Source organism: Heloderma suspectum, chromosome 3 (assembly GCF_057233095.1).
Source record: "Heloderma suspectum isolate Gila_16-S chromosome 3, 16-S_ref, whole genome shotgun sequence".
In the NCBI taxonomy this organism is placed as follows: domain Eukaryota; kingdom Metazoa; phylum Chordata; class Lepidosauria; order Squamata; family Helodermatidae; genus Heloderma; species Heloderma suspectum.
Window position 1 is genome coordinate 158,934,037 of NC_139460.1, and position 20,673 is coordinate 158,954,709.

The 20,673-nt window shown below is 39.4% G+C and overlaps 1 protein-coding gene across 3 annotated transcripts in view; it reads left to right on the forward strand.

Moving 5' to 3' along the window:
• The window catches only part of DACH1 (dachshund family transcription factor 1), a 525,454-nt gene that overhangs the window by 445,815 nt on the left and 58,966 nt on the right, over positions 1 to 20,673 (forward strand). For all 3 annotated transcript variants that reach the window (XM_084844858.1, XM_084844859.1, XM_084844857.1), the window contains 4 exons: positions 1,461 to 1,612; positions 13,726 to 13,873; positions 17,804 to 17,947; positions 18,404 to 18,472. In XM_084844858.1, the coding sequence (XP_084700984.1) occupies positions 1,461 to 1,612; positions 13,726 to 13,873; positions 17,804 to 17,947; positions 18,404 to 18,472 (513 nt within the window). The remainder of the gene's footprint in view (positions 1 to 1,460; positions 1,613 to 13,725; positions 13,874 to 17,803; positions 17,948 to 18,403; positions 18,473 to 20,673) is intronic.

Genomic DNA, 20,673 nt, shown 5'->3' on the forward strand with positions numbered 1-20,673 from the left:
GCAGCCTACTCATGTAAATAAAAAAAAATTCTATCAAATAGTGACATCATGAAAATGTCAAGAACTGTTGCAGTATAGTGGCTAAAAACCATAAACCAGAAAGCCCAGTCTCACTGCACCAAAAATTCGCGTAGGGTGCAAACCTATGCCTCTTTAGACAGAAAAAAGTCCTAAAACTCCCATGCTGGCTGGGGAATTCTTGAAATTGTAGTCCTTTTTTTCTGTCTAAACAGGCATAGGATTGCGCTCTTAGGGGCCTTAGTAAATGACTCTATCTCAACATCAGCAGCTCCCTCCAACTCCATCTGCAGTATGGGATTAATGATACTTTTACAGAGTTGTTGTAAAGATTATTCAGGTAATGTATGTGAAACACTTGGAATGTTCTAAAGTCACATTTATATGCAAAGTATAATTATTCAGTGTTGTCTTTCACTGAATTTACTGGACATTGGATTTACCCTGGATTTACAGTTAATGCAAACATTCTAGAAGCTTCATTTTATTGTGATGTCATGAAAATAGATTCTGATGCCCACAAACACCTGTGGCAAAAGTAAGTCTGTTTTGAAAGATGACTATATAAGTAACAGCTCTTCTTCCAATCAAATTTGGATTGCAGACATTATGAGTTTGACAGTAGGCTTACACCATTATTTAATCACCTTTCTGGGCAAGCTTGTTGAAACGAGATTGTCATGTTATAGTAGCAGCAGCATGTATGTTCCTGTGCATGAGGCCCCACTGGAGAAACAGAAGTATGTCATTGTCAGGCAGAAAAGGAATACCTGGAATGAATCTTCTCCCATGCCCCACCAAAATGGTTGTTGGAGTTGGAGCGGATACTACCACTGATCTGTTCAGCAATGTGCATGCATTGCAGGAACACTGGCTGTTTGTTCCCAATGCTGGATGTGGGACTTCCTTCCCCCTTGCATCACTAGAGGAGTCATTTATTTGCACATGGAAGTATGTTTTGCATGGATCTTCCTGGATCAAGGATATGGTTTATTATGGGTTAACTAATTGAAAATCATTTTCACATAAAGCATACCCCCAGCAATATAAAATATGTATCATACTAGGAAATGTTCTTTTGTCAATCCAAACAGTGCACACACTAAAATTAGATAATTGGGAAGGTACCCATAAAGTCAGTCTAAATATATTATCACAAGTATATGTGAGATAATATTTGTTTTAAAAAGATTCTATGGCACTGTAAACTCAGTCTCATTAGAGACTGCATTTAAAAGGCTTATAAAGTTACTCATTAATGTTATCTTGTTGTATCTCCACAGCTTTTTCATTAAAGAAAATTCAGCAGAAAGCATTTTCTCCTGATAGCAGGAACCAATTTGCAATAAATGTTCTGGAAACCACTAGGGAAGCCATTACTGAGGTCTAATAAAAACAGACAAGCGTAACTTGTTCTATATTTTTGTTTCAATCACATACAGATGAGACCCCGCTCTCCACACCAACCGCAAGAGACAGCCTTGACAAACTTTCGCTAACTGGGCATGGGCAGCCACTACCTCCGGGTTTTCCATCTCCTTTTCTATTTCCTGATGGATTGTCCTCCATAGAAACCCTTCTGACTAACATCCAGGTAGGCCTCCCTTGTACATCAGTGTAAAACAACACAGATAAACCAGTCACTGAATTGTTGACGTTAATACAATCAATTGAGCTTTAACTAGTTCATAAGACTGTGGGAAATTCTTTCAGTAATTTGAAGTATTAAAGGCACCACAGTAATCAAATGAGTTTATTAAGCCATCTAAATGCAGTACATAAAATATGGCTTATAATGCTGAGCTGATACTGAGTTAGATGAAAGTAGTGCCAATATTTTGTCTCAGATGTTCTTTCTATTACACAATAATGATTTATAGTGATCTGATAGTGCTAAATAGAAAAAACCTGCTGTAATAAATAGTTATTTTAAACTGCATTAATGCCAAGGTGGAAATGACATCTTAATGTACAGGAATATATTCCTTAATATAAAAGACATTAATTTTTTAAAAAAGCATTTCTGTTACAAATAAGCTCATTTCAGCACTATCTTCAAAGACTAGACTTCAGAGGGCATTACCAAATTTTCTGCAGATTTCCTATGTAGCAATCAGCTTGTCTGTTGTATGTCTGACTTGAATGCTATTCAAGGTTTTGACTAGCATATTATAGGGCACGCTAGCATAGTGGAGATTAGGTAGAGAAGAGAAGGAGGGATTGCCCTTTTGTATACTGATCATATGTATGGCAGATGGAATTTTTGCCACCACATGGCTCTGTGTCGCATGCACCAACAGCCGTGCAGAAAAAATAGAGCTATCTCACACTCTCCCCAGCTGTGCCTTGTACAAATAAACATCCAAATGGAATCTTTCACTTAGTTCCTCTTCTTAAAAGCCTTCCAGTACAAATAATCGAAGAAAATTAACAGTCATTAGATTAACAGAGATGTTGCAAAAAAAAAGAAAAAAAAAGGTTAGTAATAATTCCTTCTTTACTCTTTTGAGTAGCTTCATTGCATTTAGTGGAGAGCTTCCAAGCTTTGTCCAATCTGTTGAAGTGTTACAACACATCAGGACCTCATTTATACAGGTAGACAGGGGTACATACAGAGAATTAATATAATCAGGAACCATAACAAGTATAATTATAGTCTGTTCATGAAAACCAGCAGTGTTATTATATTCATAAATTTGCATTAGTATAGTAATTCAGATCAGAGAGGTATACAAAAGTAATACATAATTTCAGATAGAATTTTTTAAAGCATGGATATTTGCCATTTTCATCTGATAATTTATTTAGACATGCATACAATTAAAACATACAATTTTATTTTATTAACCAACTTAAGCAAATACAAAACATCAGGGTGGAGGACCAAACCAAAAGCAGCTGGGGTGGGATGGGGCAGAGGCACCCTCCTGCAGGTGCCCAGTTCTGCTCACAGAAAGCTCTGTGGGCAGAAAGCTATCATTGGTGGGATTCCTGACAGCAATAGTAAGTATAAGGGTACAATCCTATCGGGATAGGCGGCTGCCTCCGAACTCGGAGGTGACCATCTATCCAATGCAGGGTGGACTGAGCACAGAGGGGGTCTTCTCCTCCGCACTCTGGCACCCTGCATTTGCGGCTAGGTGGCTGATTTCGGCTGTCTGGCTGTGAGACTTTGGGGCAGGGAGGCTGGATGACACATAGGAAGTGTCGTACTGGCACTTCCGCATTCCTTGCCCTGGGAATGCCCTCTTTTGCCCCACTCCATGCTGCTCATCTGAGCGTGGAACCCAGGGATGATCCACACCACCTATGAGGTGGCGGGGGAGGGGGCAGAGAGGTGGTTTCCCGGGAAATGACCTTGGAGTGAGGGCTCCGAGATCAGTTCCTGGAAACCAAACAATCCTATGGCTGTCTAAATGCTGTCTAGCAGCCATAGGATTGCATCCTTAGGCCCATAAATGGAGTGTTCCATTGGGCAGTGTAAGGGGCAAGTCAGACCAGCTTTGTATCCAGCGGATCTAAAGTCACTCCATTCCCTCAGGAGGAGATTGGGCCGGAATTGGACCCCTCGCTATACCAGCCTGGAGCTGGCATATCTAATTCCCACCCCCACTGCCATTGCTTCTAATGGGGGAGAAATTTTAGAAGATCATCTGCTGGGCTGAAAAGCCTGGCAAAACTGCCCCTTCCATGCCTTCTGCCCTGGCCAGCACAAGCCAGCTGGGTTTGAGATTAGGTGTTAGATTGACCATTTCTCCCTGACCACATTTAGGATTATGCCATAATGCTGCAATCTTATGCACATTTACCTGGGAGTAAGTCCCATTAAACTCAGTGGGCCTTACTTCTGAGTAGACACATATGGGATTGCTCTGTAAAGCTGTAATTCTATATGCACTTACCTGCATAAGTCCCATTGAACACAGTGGGATGTAGTTCTGAATAGACATGTATAGGATTGCACTGCAGAGTGTGACTACTATGGTTTTTAATCTTTCTGATGGTCAGATCCTCTCTCCATTCTTATTACACCTAGTGCTAAATGTTACTGGATTTTTTGTTTGTGCAGTGCTATGACTTGCGTTATACAGTTGGAACAGAATCCAGTTCAGTTAGAATTCAGAATCAGATTCTAGTACAACAGTGTCAGTAGTGATTCTGCACCACTAATAGCTCTTTTTCTCAGAGCTGTCATTTTAGAGCTGTGGAAAATGTGATAGAATTCTGCTGCTCCTTTGAGAGCCTCTTGTGGACTCTGCTCCTGTCCTGTTTGCCATATAATTTGTAGCAAGAACTAATTAAAAGAAGTTTAAGTACAACTAATAGTGTTAATTGAGTTTGATATGGGTGCCAAGCCCCTGGATATGTTTAAGCTGCAATCCTATACACACTTATCAGAGAGTAACCCCAGTTGAACTCAAGGGGAGTTATTTTGTGTAGACATGCAAGGATTGTGCGGTTAGACCGTCATCCAAATCATGATATGGTGGATTGGGAATGAGCCAATTCTTGTTCAAAATCAACAAGAATTCTATCATGTGAACCCTCACCTGCAGTCTGAAGTAGTATACATAGGGCTCCCCTGAAATGTGCTCCCCATTTTGCCACCACATTTGTGGGTGGCAAAATTGGGGCATTTCAGCCATTTTTCAGGGGAGATTTGTGGGGGTAGATGAAGTTAATTTCTTCCACCAAGAGAGGATCCATAGGGATCACTGGTTGGGGGCTGCCCTTTTTTCACACCAAATCCCCATAACAATGCTACATGATGATGTAGTGTTGCTCTGACAGGAACTTCTAGGGAATAAATGGCAGCTACCATTTCAATCCAAATAGCAGGTATAATCCTATCACTGATTTACCCTATCAGCAAGGACGAGGTCTCAGTTTTGGTTTGTTATTGTAATAGGAAATGAAAATGAAAATAAAGAAATTGATTGACTGATTACATTTATATCCCACCTTTTTTCCTTTTTAAGGAATCCAAGGTGGCGTACATAATCCTCCTCCTCCTTGCCATTTTACCCTCACAACAACAACGGTGAGGTAGGCTGGGCTGAGAGTCTGTGACTGGCCCAAAGTCACCCAGTAAGCTTCCATGGCCAAGTGGGGACTAGAACTCAGATTTCCTGACTCCCAGTCCAACACTCTAACCACTACACCACACTGGCTCTCTATTTTATACTACCACTGAGCAATATAAATTATTATTATTAAGCTGTACATTATTTTACACTTCATTTGATAGCTCAAAATGCTACCTTTTTTGTAATTATTCACAAATGTATTTTAGAAATTGACTCATTGTTTAAGGGCATATAATTAGTCAAACAAAAATAGTTGGCAACTCTATTTTTAACCTAATTTTATACATCCTGAGACTTTGGATGATATAACAACACATTTTAATTAATAAATAAGATGATTTACCTGAACCTGAGGAATAAAAGAACCTGAGAAATAAAAGGATACAACTCTACTGTTGATAGTTTAAAGATATGCTTTAAAATACAGGTATATTTGTTTTATGAACAAAATGGATACTACTAGTTCTAGAATTTAGAAGAAGTCTGCAAAATGAAGTCATGTATAAAAACAAAGCAATGATTGCATTTGCACTTGGGAGATTCCTGTACTGCAATAAGATATGAATATTGCAAAATAATTTGCAAGCATTAGATCAAACAAATGCTGCAATTTAATTCCAATGGTATGCACCACCCTTTTTATCTGCCTTCTGCTAACATTTATGAGAATCATATTATCTTCACCAGAACGCTAATGAGAGGAGAAAGTTACAAGTAGTCATGTAGATCTATCAACCTATGTAGTTATGATTCTGGGTATACAAAATAGCCATGTGTGAGTCTGGCAATGAAACAATCAGAGTATCAAGTGATTTTGAATTACTGATCACTTAAAACAAAGAGAGAACAGAGAGTTCAAAATACTTGCTACTATGATTGCAAATAGGCAATCTCCAAGCAGAAATATGTTATGTAAAGCATTTGCTAGACCACTTTAAATCAAGAATATATTTTTTTCATAACGTTGACATAGGAAAATATAAAAGAAGTCATTTATTTGTTTTACAAATGAATACTCTGTCTTTCAATTGTTTCCTGGGAAGCTTACAAAGAATCAAAGTGATGTTGTTTGTTTGTTTATTTAAAGCATTTGTATCCCACCATTCCATTCAAGATGTCCAGGGCAATTTACAATAACTAATAAAACCACAATAAAAACAGTTGAAAGTAGTGTTAAAAACAATCACAGTAAAAAAAAAAAAAAAAAAGGCAGGGGGAATGCAGCAGTGGTTCAAAGCCTACTGGGAAAAATGATCTGGTGGCTAAAATGCATTAGCATAACCGGGTGAATCACTCTGGGAAGAATGTTCCACAAGTGAGGGGCCACAGCCAAATGGCCCTCTCCCTTGACTCATTTCAAATGGTGAGCGTACCTAGAGGAGGGTCTGTGAGAATGTGAGGAAGATCCTAGTCTACAGGCAGGCAAAATAAAATAATAAAATAAAGACAATGAAAACAAGCACATTAAAAACACAATTTAAAAGAGATAAAAGCAATCAGCAGAGATAAAACAGATTTCAAAATAATGTAAGAGTGATCAGTGTAGATAAAGCAGATGGGATTAAACCCCGGTGGGTAGGAGGGGATGAAGGACATTGCCTGACTGAGTTGCTTTAGGGTTGGCAAGCCTCCTTGGAGAGAGGTTCCACTTAGGAACCGGCACTGTGAAAACCTTTTCCCCGGTAGCCACCTGATACATCTTAGATTGCTGGGACACCTGAAGAAGGGCCTCAGATGACAGACAGGTACATGTGGATACAATCAGAAGCAACCCTGAACAGGTTGGAAGGACTTCCAAAGAAAGCAGGCCCTATGTATGGGGGTGGAAGGGTATACTTCAGAGGGACCCAGCCCAGGCCAAATACCATACAGAAAAAAACCCTGAGGCTAAATTGTAGATCATGCTTGAGAATTCCTATGGAAACTTATTTCCTTGTTTCTGTGTACCTATTGTCCAGATTTTGTGAGACATGCTGCTGCCAGTTATTAATTAATTATTATTAATTTTTAACCTGCCTTTCAGGGTGCATTACCCTCACAAGGTGGCCTATATTATTATAAAATGTCAACATACAATTACATTTAAACGTACACAGCAGCAAATGATTTTTAAGCAGCAAATGAAGACGATATATGAGTCTTCAGGGTTTTCAGTTAGAAGCAGTGTTAGAACGTAACAGGCAACATTCTAAACAGTGAATTGCTAGTACAGTCCCTTCCCTAGAACGGAGAGAGTGTGCTGCTTGTGCAGTTGAACTATGACTTGTAGTTTGACAGAGATATTTGCATTTAGCGATGTGACATGCTCTCTAAAGAACTGCCAGCCCCAGAGTTCCCTGTGCCCAGGCAGGAGGGAGGGATAAGTGGTGGGAGCGACAAAGTACCTTAACAACCAGGGACAGCGGGAGCCAGTACTGCTGGTAGGATTGACAGGCCCAAAATATATGTGAGTACGTGTCTAGTTCACACATGCCCACACAGCATACTGAAATATCTGACTATAAATACAAATCTGGCAACCAGAAATGTAAACTTAAACACAGGGAACCAAAAGAAGCTAAAGGACCCAAATAAGTCCCCCAATTTTTCAAATAGGAAAGCAACAAATAAATATCCAATAAAATATAATAAAAACACTAAAAACAGATAACACCAATGAAACAGGTAACACCCATAAAACCTGCAGCCTGCTGATTATGAAAAGGCCAGTGAAAACATGTGGGTCTCCAGAGCCTTCCCAAAGCCTAGCAAAGAAGGGGCCTGATGGACCCCTGATGGAAGCTGATTCCAGAGGTTCAGGGCCACCACTGAAGAGGCCATCTCCCTTGTACTCAAAAGTCTAACCACCCTTGGGTGCAGGCAGGTGAGAAAGCCTCTGCTTATGACCTCAGAGTGCAGGCCGACTGGTATGGGAGAAGGCAGTCCTTCCAGTAACTTGGGCCTATACTATTTAAGGCTTTAACATTGGGCTCGGAAATGCACTGGCAGCCAGTGCAGCTGGCGCACTATTGGTGTCACGAGCTGACCACGAGTCCCCACCCATATCTGGGTGAATGCATTCTGCACCAGCTGAAGTTTCCAAAGTGTCTTTAAAGGCAGCCTCACATAGAGCACATTACAGTAGTCTAGCCTGAGTGTCACAAGCGCATGGATGACCAAGATCCTTCCTCTCCAGAAAGGGTTGCAACTGGTGTACCAGCCTAAGCTGGTCAAAAGTACTCCTAGCCACCACTACTACCTGAGCATCCCCAGTTAGTGCCAAGTCCAGGATTATACCCAAACTACACACTTGGTCCTTCAGGGGGGCACAACCCTCATCTAAGACCAAATGTATTCCTCTGTCCAGATTGGTTGGTTTCCCTGCCCACAGTTCATCCATCTTGCCTAGATTGCCTCAGCTTGTTTGCCTTCATCCATCCTCCAGACCCTGGTTCAGGCATTCAGGAGCTTCCCTTGGATCATTCGATGGAAACAAGAAATAGAGCTGAGTGTCATCCACATTTTGATGGTAGTTCAGCTCAAACCTCCAAACGACTTCCTACAGTGGTTTCAGGTAGATGTTCAAAAGCATAGGGGACAAGATGGAACCTTGCCAGTGGCCATGGGGTGGAGCAGAAGCCCCCCAGCACGACCTTCTGAGACCTTCATCCAGGAAAAAAGACACAGTGCCTCCTATACCCAACCCAGACAAACATTCTAGAAAGATACCATTGGATGGCATCAAAAGCCACTGGGAGGTCAAGAACCAATGGGAATGTACTCCCCTTGTCCATTCCTCAGCATAAGTCATGTACTGGGACAAACAAGGCTGTTTCCATCCCAAAGCCAGGCCTGAACCTGGTTTGGAATGGATCCAGATAATCAACTTCATCCAATACTATGTGGTGTTGGATTTACACGTACAGAGGGATGGGCAAATTCAACGGAACCCACCTTGCTTGCTGCTCGTTGGACCCCTGCTGGCCACCTGAGCTGCTGGATGGTCCACAGGTGAACAGCAAATGGTGTTCCCCCATCCCGCCAGCTGTCACTTTGCATAAAATGGCAGCTCCACTCTTTACAGAAATCACCATTTGGGTAAAATGGTGGCTGTAAGTAGGTTCATTTATGCAAAATTACAGGCGTAAATGATCTAATTAGACCATTTACGCCTGTAATTTAACTGAAATGGAGCTATTTACAGGTGCCATTTTATGCAAATGATGATTTCCGTAAATAGCGGAGCTGCCATTTTTATGCAAAATGGTGGCTCACAGACAAGCGGGGATCCCTGTGCTTGCCCGACTCGATGTATGCTGAGTCGGGCAAGTATGGGGATCCACCTACTGGTGTCTGGGGGGCCAAGCCTTCAAGAAATCGCTAAGCTGAAGCCCCAGCTGGACTCCCATGACATCCCTCCATGTCCATGAGCTGCACTGAAAGACAGTCGACACAATATTGTCATTAGGATCTCTTAATATTTAAAAAGGTGGGCCTACCAGTGAGCAGCATTAATTGTAAAAATGAAACTGCTTGTATTTTGATTAAGGAATGATCTAATTTTATGGCAATAAATTAACCTTTTTGCCTTTTAGGGTTGTGTTTATGGGAATTATCCCATTTATCTTCACAACTCCTCAGTGAAGTAGATTAGGCTAAGAGATAAGCCCTATTCAGGTTTATTTATTCCTCACAATTAACATCATTTGGAAAGAGAGTAGGGCTGCGTGTGCTGGCCCTGCAGTTGCATCCGCTGCCTGTCCTGTCCCTACAGGCATTAGGAATGTATCTGCCAAGGGGAAGCTTGCCAGACAAATGTAGGTTTATTTCATGAGATTCAACCTTGTACTATCAGGGTTCCCGCATATAGGGAGAGCCGACACATTTTTGTTAGACTAACTCTCTGCAGACATGTTCCCAGTAGGACAAGTCTTGTTTGTTGTTGTTGTTGTTGCAACAGACTAACACAGCTACCCTTCTGGAAATTGTTTCCAGCATCTGGACAGTGTGGGATGGAGTCTGGCAGGGAATGCAGGGGTAGGGCCAGCATGTGTTGCCCACCCTCCTCTCACCACACAATGTTAATTGCATGGAGTAAATAACATCTGAATAGGGTTGTCGTGACTTGCCAAAAGGATCCAGCTAACTTAATCGGCTATGGAAATGATGGACAAATATTGAGAACCCCTTATGGGGCTGGAGAGAGCGTTGTGCCGCTGTTGCTGAGCTGACAAAAAATAGGCATCCCAGCCTGTAAATGACATTGCATCACTATTTCTGCTGGGTTTCCTGGTCTCTTTCCCCTGATGACAGGGAACTACATATAGCTAGAACAATTGCTCTTTCCAGCCTAGGGCAGCTTGCTTTCAGTGCTACATTAATTTACTACATGCCTCTTCCTCCCCGGCAATTGCTGTTTCTTTAAGGCAAGTGCTCAATTGCAACTTTCCCAACCCTTCTTATAATCATATTATCACATATTACATTTCCTACTGTGGAAAAAAGAAATATAAGGCTAAAATAAAATGTTATTTTTGTTAGACAAATCAAGTCTACCAGTGGTATAATGTTTACCAAAGTTATAGTATAAACCCTTGATCTTAGTACACTAGTAAGATACTAATGTTTATACTGTTTATGTCTTTCACGTTCATGGAGCAAAACTTGCTATCACTGGCAATAGCAAACAATCCAACCTTTTATAACACCCTGTCCCTACATGCATTACAGGAAAGTTAAAGCGCAATCCTATGAATGTTTAGGCAGAAAAAAGGCCCACAACTCCCAGCATGCCCCAGCTAGGAGCTAGCATGGCTGGTTGGGGCATGCTGGGAGTTGTAAGCCCTTTTTTCTGTCTAAACATGCATAGGGTTGCGTCCTTACTCTAATAAGATCACATAAGGTTGTAAATACAACTGTGCTGATTGATTGGTTTTAAAGTAAACACAGATAAAAAAAGTTTCTCCACAAAACAACCCCTTTGATCAAAGGACAATGTTCTAGGATATTGTTGTCATGTTTTTATGGATTTGTAAGCTGCCTAGAGCTTTTAGAGATGCATGGTAGAAATCAATAAAATAACATAAATTTTGTTGTGACTATGGAAGTTAATAACAATTGAATCATATAGCAATAATAATTAAAATAACTATGGGAAAATTGTCAAAACTCACTATTTGCATGTTAGATCCAGAGAATCCTCTATAGAAAAAAATAGTTAGCCTGCTGAAGTCAATAGGGCATGATTTAGTCACAGTTAATGTCTCCCAATGATTTCAGTAAGTTTTATATGCACTACCTTTCTCCTGATTGAGATCAGAATGTCAATTAAAAGTGGCCTAAAAGAGAGTGGTTAGTGTATTATGACAGAGCCTCATTACCCTAAAAGAAATCTGACTGTCTTCATTTAAACTATCATTGGACAACTTCCATTGTAAGTGACTATCTCAATAGAAAAATATTTCCCTATGTTACTAGCCTGGGTGGTAATCCTGTACACAATTATGCTGCTTAAATGCTATTGAAGTCAATAAAAGTTAAGCAGCCTAACCGCATGCAGTGTTGTAGTCCTGGTTTGCACTGCATTTTGAGTGGTTTGGCAATGTATTGATTTAGTAAAACAGAGGAGGATTGCCCGTAGCAGTGACAAACTTGCCATGCAAGTGTTTTGTGAAATCTGTTGTAGATGATCCTACGGAGAATTCACACAAATCCATACAGCCCAGACATTCATATTATTGTTGATGGCTCAAAGGCATAGAAGGGTCTTGGGTGTTGCATTATTTGCCCTTCTTCACATGCTTCTACATGGAACATGGGCTACTACCTATTCTTCCCAAGTACATCACATTAGGATTTTCATTGGCAGCACTAATACTTTTGCATTGAGTCCAAGTGTAAGATTTTGTCTATGTTGGCCTCCCTGCTGATGTGCTTGATATAACTTCTAAAAATGAAAGTTCATTTTCCATAGGTTATAAGTAGTCCCTAGTGGGTTTCAGAGCCAAAAATGCTAATATTTTTTCAGACATAATGAGCAGCAGTAGACAATGCATTACCATTAGCAACATTAGAAGGAAGTGTTTTAAAATATGTTAGGGGAATAGGATGGAAAAGAAGATATGGTGCCGAAGCCCAATAAAAATGTAGCATGCTCTTATCAGCTTCACACTTTGCAAAGGTGCTTAACATAAAATTACACCCATCAGTGTTGCAGTTTAGCATTATTTTCCATGTTTATCCATGATTGTTTCATATTTAAAGAACAGCAAAATATTGTGTTTTGTCAGCCAAGGACAATAATAGTTTAATAGTAATTTATTTTCCATTGCTACTGATAATACAACCAATCAACACGTTAAGTGGTGCCAACATTGGCATCTTGCTAAATAAATCTCTAGGCTTTGCACTGCGAGTACATCTTTCAAAGATAAGTCAACAAGAGCAATCAGAGCAGAAAATTAGAATTTGGTATGTTAGAATTAAAATACAGCTAAACTAAAGTTTTAATTGGGGTGATCTAAAAGGGCACTTGATGTAATGATCTCTTTCATTTGTTACTAATTGTTTGTTCCTGATGAAGAAGAAACATGTACATGAATGTTGCTGATTGAGTAAAGATGGCAGTTGCCATAGCAGCTAGTTTTTATTGTTCAACAATAAGGGATCATCAAAATGTAAAGGAGGTCTGCTTGTGAGCTTTAACATTTTCCTGATATTTTGCCACAAGGGACTTTTTTTGTTTTGTTATGATACCACATTGTTTGAAATTATGATATCAGAGTGTATCTGAAGAACTAGTATACCAAGTTCAGTATTTGTGGCATTTCCATTTCTGCACTGTGCTAGAGGTAGACAGAGTCTCACTTACCTGTGGTGTGCTAAAATAAACTATAAATACAAACTGCCCCGTTGCAAACCAAAGGCGATACGTATATAAAAGAGAGTAGGATAGAATTCTAAATACTGAACACGTGAAAATGGCATAAAATAGTTCTGAGGAGGATGTTTTTTAGGCCCTCCCCAGAATAATACTGCGGTGTAGCAATAATGAGCTTTCTGGGTGTAAGGTAATGTATGCCTCTGTTTTGGCTTGCACCTGGTTTATGCTCATTTGGTGACCTTTGCATAACTAATATAGGACAAAACTTATCTGCTCTCTCTTGATACAACTTTTACCACAAAATGCCACAAGAATCTTCACTGTTTTGATTATGTAGAGTTCCCTGTATACATTGGAGAGCAGTGCTCAGATCTGCTTGCTAATTATATATCTCTTCCTCATCCTATTTAGTGTCCTTGCCACCAAAAATGAAATTTCTTCAGGTTTAACGTACAGTCAGTCTCATTATGTTCCATTTAAATCAGTGTGAAAAGTTAGTCATGACTAACTTAAGACCCATTAAATTCAGTGGCAACTAAGTACAACTAACCTTGCCTGGATCTCACCCAATATCTCTCTGTCAGTTTTATTTCCACAAAAAAACCCAAAGCACGGTTGGTTATAGACTGTTATATACAAGCTCATGTCTGTGACCGGATAACAGGTAACTATAGGATTTTACATAGCTATCATACGTTGATTCAATTGTTCCATATTTCTGAAGGTTACTGTACTCCATTAATTTTTATCTTCAAACAGGGCCTGTTAAAGGTTGCCATAGACAATGCTCGCGCTCAAGAGAAGCAAGTCCAACTGGAAAAGACAGAGCTCAAAATGGAATTGTTCAGAGAACGAGAACTGAGGGAAACTCTTGAAAAACAGTTGGCAGTGGAACAGAAGAACAGAGGTAATGATCAGGGATGCAGCTACATAATTTTAGACTCTGGACAGAATGGTCTCATGGAGCTCCACTTTCAGTGGGCATGTGTATGACTTCAGTTGTGAAACATACAAATAAGACTGCCATTTCATGTTGTACAAATGCTTGTATGAGTGGTGCCTACTTACTTACTTACTTATTTATTTATTTATTTATTTGTTCGTTCGTTCGTTCATTCATTCATTCATTTCATTTCTATACCACCCAATAGCCAAAACTCTCTGGGCAGTTCACAAAAACCTTATTTTTTTTACTTATTCACATAAGCTGTTGTTCATGTTCTATGCCTGGTGGAGGGAAACCAAACAAGTCCAAGACATGCTACAATTCCCTACCACATGCACATCCTACAAGCTGGGGCCATATCTGAGCCAGTCTTTAGTTTCTCAATATCACAGTAACTTTAAGGACGTATATATTTTTAAATGGTGAATTTAAGCCTGATGTGAGTTTTTCTGAATAAGGCTGTAATGCTATAAAATAATTAACATTTATAGAGTTCCTATTGTTTGCATGTTCAGCACATGCTATGTGCATTATCTCACTTTTGGAAACATATTTGAAAACATTAAGATATGACCCTGCGTTACAGTGCAATCCTATGCATGTTTACTCAGAAGTAAGATCCTAAGTAAGTAGATATAGGATTGCAGCCTTGGTTTCTTTGCCCAAGAAGAATTAGCTATGATATTTTTATTTTTATAAAGGGCTTACGTAGAACATTATATCACTTCTGTGCTGCTATGCAGAATCAGTTTCTCTATAGGTTTTGAATCTTGTTAACTTCCTTGTACTCCCCACAATCTTGTTACTACACAGTAGCAAGGTCAAAAAGAATTCAGAACATTTCAAACAGCTTATTGTGAAGATGGATATTAACATTCTTTGATCCAGTAGACAATTTTTACAAACCCTGGCCGTTTCTAAAAAGACACATCCAAGTAATTAATACTTACATTACTTTATTATTGTGTTTTAGGATCTGACATTTGGTAGTAGTACCTGGTAGGTGGAGAGAAAAGTTAGTGTGGGGTCATGACACCACAACTGGGGCTATGTAGTCTACATAAAGCTAATGATGGGCAGACTGCCCTCTCTGGGAAGATTTGTAATGTATCTAGGAAATTGGATTGTGCTGTACGTTCTGGGCACCACACTTTAAGAAGGATGCAGACAAGCTGGAGAGGGTTCAGAGGAGGGCAACAAAGATGATCAGGGGACTGGAAACAAAGCCCTATGAAGAGAGACTGAAAGAACTGGGCAGGTTTAGCCTTGAGAAGAGAAGACTGAGGGGAGATAGGATAGCGCTCTTCAAGTACTTGAAAGGCTGTCGCAGAGAGGAAGGGCAGAATCTTTTCTTGATCATCCTAGAGTGCAGGACACGGAATAATGGGCTCAAGTTACAGGAAGCCAGATCCCAGCTGAACATCAGGAAAAACTTCCTGACTGTTAGAGCAATATGACAATGGAACCAAAGATCTAGGGAGGTAATGGGCTCTCCCACACTGGAGGCATTGAAGATGAACCTGGACAGCCATCTGTCAGGGATGCTTTGACTTAGATTCCTGCATTGAGCAGGCGGTTGGACTCAACAGTCTTATAGGCCCCTTCCAACCCTACTATTCTATGATTCTATGATTAATTACCCAGATGTTCACTGGACATTTGAAAATTATTTTTCCTGAGTTAATTATGAATCAGCTGGACCACTTTTGGTGCCTTATCAGGCACCAAATGCTATCCTCAGGCACTCAGAGAGCCCTGGAGGCCTTCCTACACCCATGTTGACATAATCAGGCCCTTTTCCTGTCTTCCATTTGTGTGTTACCACAAGTGTATGTGTTGTGGGGGAGGGGAAAGGAAGAGCACAGTTAGGAAGCCCCAGGTTGTCAGGAAGCCCCAGATGTTCCTGCGCTGTTGTTGCATCTGGATTGCATAGCCCGAGTCTCATACCAATTCTGAAAAAGGATGTCCCAAGAAGAAGGGAGTTTTGCAGATATAGGGGTAGCTTTTCTACATGCCACTGGTGTTTGGACTGGGTTGATAGCTAGTACAGTCAAGACAATGCTCTTAGTTGATTTTAAAACTGAATGTAGGTTGCATAGCAGTACTTCTTAATGGATGACCATAACTCTATATTAAATAGGGTTTTTCCCCATATATCAGCATTAATACTGATTATGGGGAAAATAAGTATTATGAATATTATTGTAATGATTTAAAACAAAACAAAAAAGTATTATGAATATTATCATAATGATTTAAAACAAAACAAGGATGCCCAATTTTTGAAGACAGATTTAAAATCTTTTTATATCCTAGCATCATAATATAGATCAATGAAACTTACTTCTAGGTAAATGTGATTATGATTGATGTGTCAGGATTATAAGTGAACAAGTGAGCTAATGAACCAGTAGTAAAACTTCGTATGCTTTGAACAGCACAGGAACCTTATATGGGGGCTTATATACACTATGCTGCTTACAACTTATGCTACATGACATGTTTACTTGTCTTATTTCCTTTGATTTCCATTTCTATCCTCTAATTAGTGACTGCTTTGACTGTAGAGGCTGCTATGATTGTAGTAAAACTAACATCATCTTTCTTAAGTGGGCAGGTGCACAGCCAAACATTACTTACCGTAGCTCTGAAATCCGCAGTCATTGCTACAAAAGATAAGCTACAAGAAACACATAATTCAGAAACCAACCTGTACTTCCTTTATATTCATTAAAGTTGTTTACAGTGTGGTTATAATAAAACATTAAGCCATAAAGCTGCTCAAGATGCTTCTAACTCACAACTGAAATATAACAAGAAACCAGTTCTTACACGATAAGAGAACTCTACTTTTGCTGGCATAGTAGCAATTGAATTCTTGTTTCATACACATGGTCTTAAAAGGGTTTTCCACTATAAGGACATTTGAATCAGTACATCTGTAAGAGAAACCCCCATTTCATAAATTCCATTCCCATTCCTATACAGTCATACATCTATCTGATGTTTGACTTCACCATGAGCATTGTCTTGCAGTAGGTGTCAGTATGATGTACACTCTTCTTCTACCTACTGGAAGGAGAACAACCAAGGGCAAGAAAGGCAGCAAATGAGAGCGTGCCCAAAGTCGAGGATGAAGGTTGAAAGTGGAAAGTTCATAGGTGTGGGTACCTTGGAAGGAATACAAACACATCACAGCCCAATTTCTGAAAGATTGCTCAGGTTTGTTTGCCTCTGTAGTTTATGCAGATCCAGGATGGAATCACTGTGAACTGTAATGCTTCCTGGAGTGAAGCTGGCTCTCACCTGAGCTTAAGCACTGTTGTTCATGGATGGAGTAGCCACATTGCAAACTCCACCTAGTGGGAGAGAAAAAACAAGAAAGCAGCAAGGAGCATTATATTAACCTGTGAGGACGAGCTAGTATATTTGGAAAACAAAATGGCAGGCATTTGTTTGTTTGCATACAAGGAAAAGGTTCACATAAGACGACAGCATATAGAGTTTTGAAATTCCTAAACTGTTGTGCATAATGTGAAAGAGTTTTTAACAAAATCTTTCTTCCTTGTTTATTAAAACTGTTTTCACTCCATAGACCCTGATCCCAAAGAGTTGGTTTAATGTAACTGCTTTTGCAATAGTAGAGCTATTGAGATACAAAATTAGCAAAATCTCATGTGCTAGTCTGGGGGTAGCTACAACTTGTTATAACCATTTTTGTAGACTGGACCATGAAAATTAAACTAGGTTACATGTAAATAAATGGTGAGCACATATATGTAGTATTTCTATTAATTATTGCCATAGCAACATTTTTAAGAATCTAAAATAAATAAAGTGTTAGAGCCAGGGTCTTGGGGTTGAACTTGAATAGATTTTTTTCCACTGCAGCAATAATTCAGAAAAGGTTAAAGAAGGAAAAGAAAGCCAAGAGGAAATTACAGGAAGCACTTGAATTTGAGACAAAGCGGCGAGAACAAGCAGAACAGACATTGAAACAGGCAGCTTCCACAGATAATCTCAGGGTCCTAAATGGTAAGAAGTCAGCTTTTTGCATTTGTATGATTAATGCATGGTTCAAGTGGTGTGAGAAAAAAGGGTCCTTTTGGAAAGATGGTATTCGCTAGCTCCTCTAACTGCCATGGAGAAAAATCAACATTGTTTCTCTCCATGAAAGTGATTTTTCCTCTGAATTACAGTTTTGGTTTCTATATTAATGTGGGGGGGTGGGAATCTAAACCCAACAATTGTATTAAATTATTAGCTTTGAGATACCAGCTCTCTGTTTTTGACTCTACTTAAACATCTATTTCTCATTAAACTTACTCGTCGAAAAATTATTGTGCTGGCACCCAGTCATTGTTCAACATTAAAAACAGGGCAAAGGTTGATTGTATTGTAATTCAGGACTGGAGTAACAGGTTGTAAAAGGGGAGGGGGCTTGAAGACTCAAATGAAATATGTGTCAGCCTTACCTTTCTGTGCTTTTAGACTCTCTGACCCCAGAGATAGAAGCTGACCGCAGTGGGGGCAGAACAGATGCTGAAAGGACAATACAAGGTAGGAATTTGCAAAAGGCTATAAATCTAGATCTTACTATATTAGTTTTTCCTCTGCTTTAGTCCGCTATTCAAGCATGCAGCCTACCATCTGGGCCACATCAAAACAAGTTCATACAAGGTCAAGTTCATCTGGCTTTTTTTATAAAAGAGAATTCATTTTGCGCTGATAGATTTCCTTTAAATTAGCAGTTCATTTCTGTTTATATAATGCAATTAAAGAGGAATAATTAATTTGAGACAATGCGGAATTGCATTCTCTGTGGCCAAGTTGAATGCATTTTTAGTGTCTATGTTATAGTGTTTGCAGCCTTTTTCAGATCTATATGAAAAAGAATGCTTTTTCAATAAAGGTAACAAATCTAGCTTAACCAGGCAAGTAACCTTCAATACAAGAATGTTACATCACAACAATTAGTAAATTACTTGCAAGTATCTCAAAGGGTGTGCATTTTTAAGAAATTGAACCAAGGAAATAAAGCTGTGTATTCATATCTTAGATTGTTTGACTGTGAACCCATACCTAGGTAAACATTAGTAAGTGCTATTTAATCACTTAGTACTTCTACATAACAGATGGTATAACTGCAGTCATATTTGCAGAATATTCCATAGTTCATTATGCATATTTTAATAGATGGATAGATATATTGATAGCAAACACCAAAAAATTAATAAATCGCAAATTCTGAAGGTTTCATTGATTTTATCCTATCTGTGGTAGCTGATATGCTAAATGTGCTGACACGAATACTGAACAGCAAAAAATAGCATTTATTTTCAATTTTAAATGAAGGTACATTCTTCAAAGGCAAGCCTAAAATGATTAGCTGAAGTAATCTCTCTGAGATGCCTTTCGTTTGCATTTTAAAGTCAATCACTCTAGAAGTATCATTTGCTGTCTTTTTGTGTGTTATTGGATCTTGTTTTCTAACTCCTCCAAGGGGTTGTGGCTGCCATTATACTATAGGAACATATTTGAAAAGATAATAAGCAATGCATTTATTAAACATACATCAAAAATAGAAGAACAGGAAGTTTATCAGAGAACTCAACACAGGGAATGCCATGAATGATTTTGTGAGGTGTGAACTCAATAAACCAGCCACAGTAAGACAGAAGTTAGGTGATGAGCAATCACTGATTGGACCATGTGGGCTCTACAAAACTCTGAAGTCAGCTTAACAAAACTTAAGCACCTGCCTATCAGTCAATTGCTATCTTACTTTCTGAATTTCACTGAATTTGCACATCAAGAAACTAGCCCAATGAAGCTCCATTTTTATTGATTTCATTATTTTTGAAATTTCAATGGGCTTAACATATATAGGACATAATATCATGAGCTTTGTTTGCTGAACTCCCATTCCAGAAGAAAGCAACCATGGCCCGGCTGGAGTCCACCAGGAAAAGAGCCTTCAATGTGGTGGCCCCCTTCCTGTGGAACTCTCTGCCTTTGGAGGTCAGGCAGGCACCAATGTTGTGTTGCTTTCAGCACCTCCTGAAGACATTGGTATTTCAGGAGGCCTTCCTTGAGTGACCAGCTGCAGTTTATTAAGTTCAGAATCTGTTTCTTTTAAGATGTTTTAATTGTTTTAATACGGTGTTCTATGCTTTTATCTTGTTGTTCACCACTCTGAAATCTTTGATGTGGAGTGGTATATAAATATTGTAAATAAATAAATAAATAAATTGGCCACAGTCCATCAAAGAATTACATAAACTCACTGGACCCAATCCATGGAAAGTTACACATTCTTTATCCCAATGAAATCAGTGGGACTGTCTCATTGTTTTCAGTGGAACCTAAAGACAAGTAACATTCTCTGGATTTGACCCTGGATTTCAGTGGGCATGTGTGCTTAATTCTAGGTTGGGTTGTAGCCCCTGTATTCAGGTCCAAGAAACCAATATTAAAAATCAAGATAAAGTAAGTAATTTATAACCATTTTGGACACACAGTCCAGAACTGTTTCCCCTCTGTCTGGTGCTCCTATTCTGTAGTCCTCACAGCCCAATCCTAAGCATGTTTACTTCATAGTAGGGCCAATTTAATGTAGTGGTTAGAGTATTTGACTGGAACTGAGCATATCCAGGTTCAGCTCCCCGCTCAGCCGTGGGGATCTTGGGCCAGTCACCATCTCTCAGCCTAACGTATCTTGTAGGGTTGTTGTGAGTATAGTAGCAGAGAGGGGAGAACTG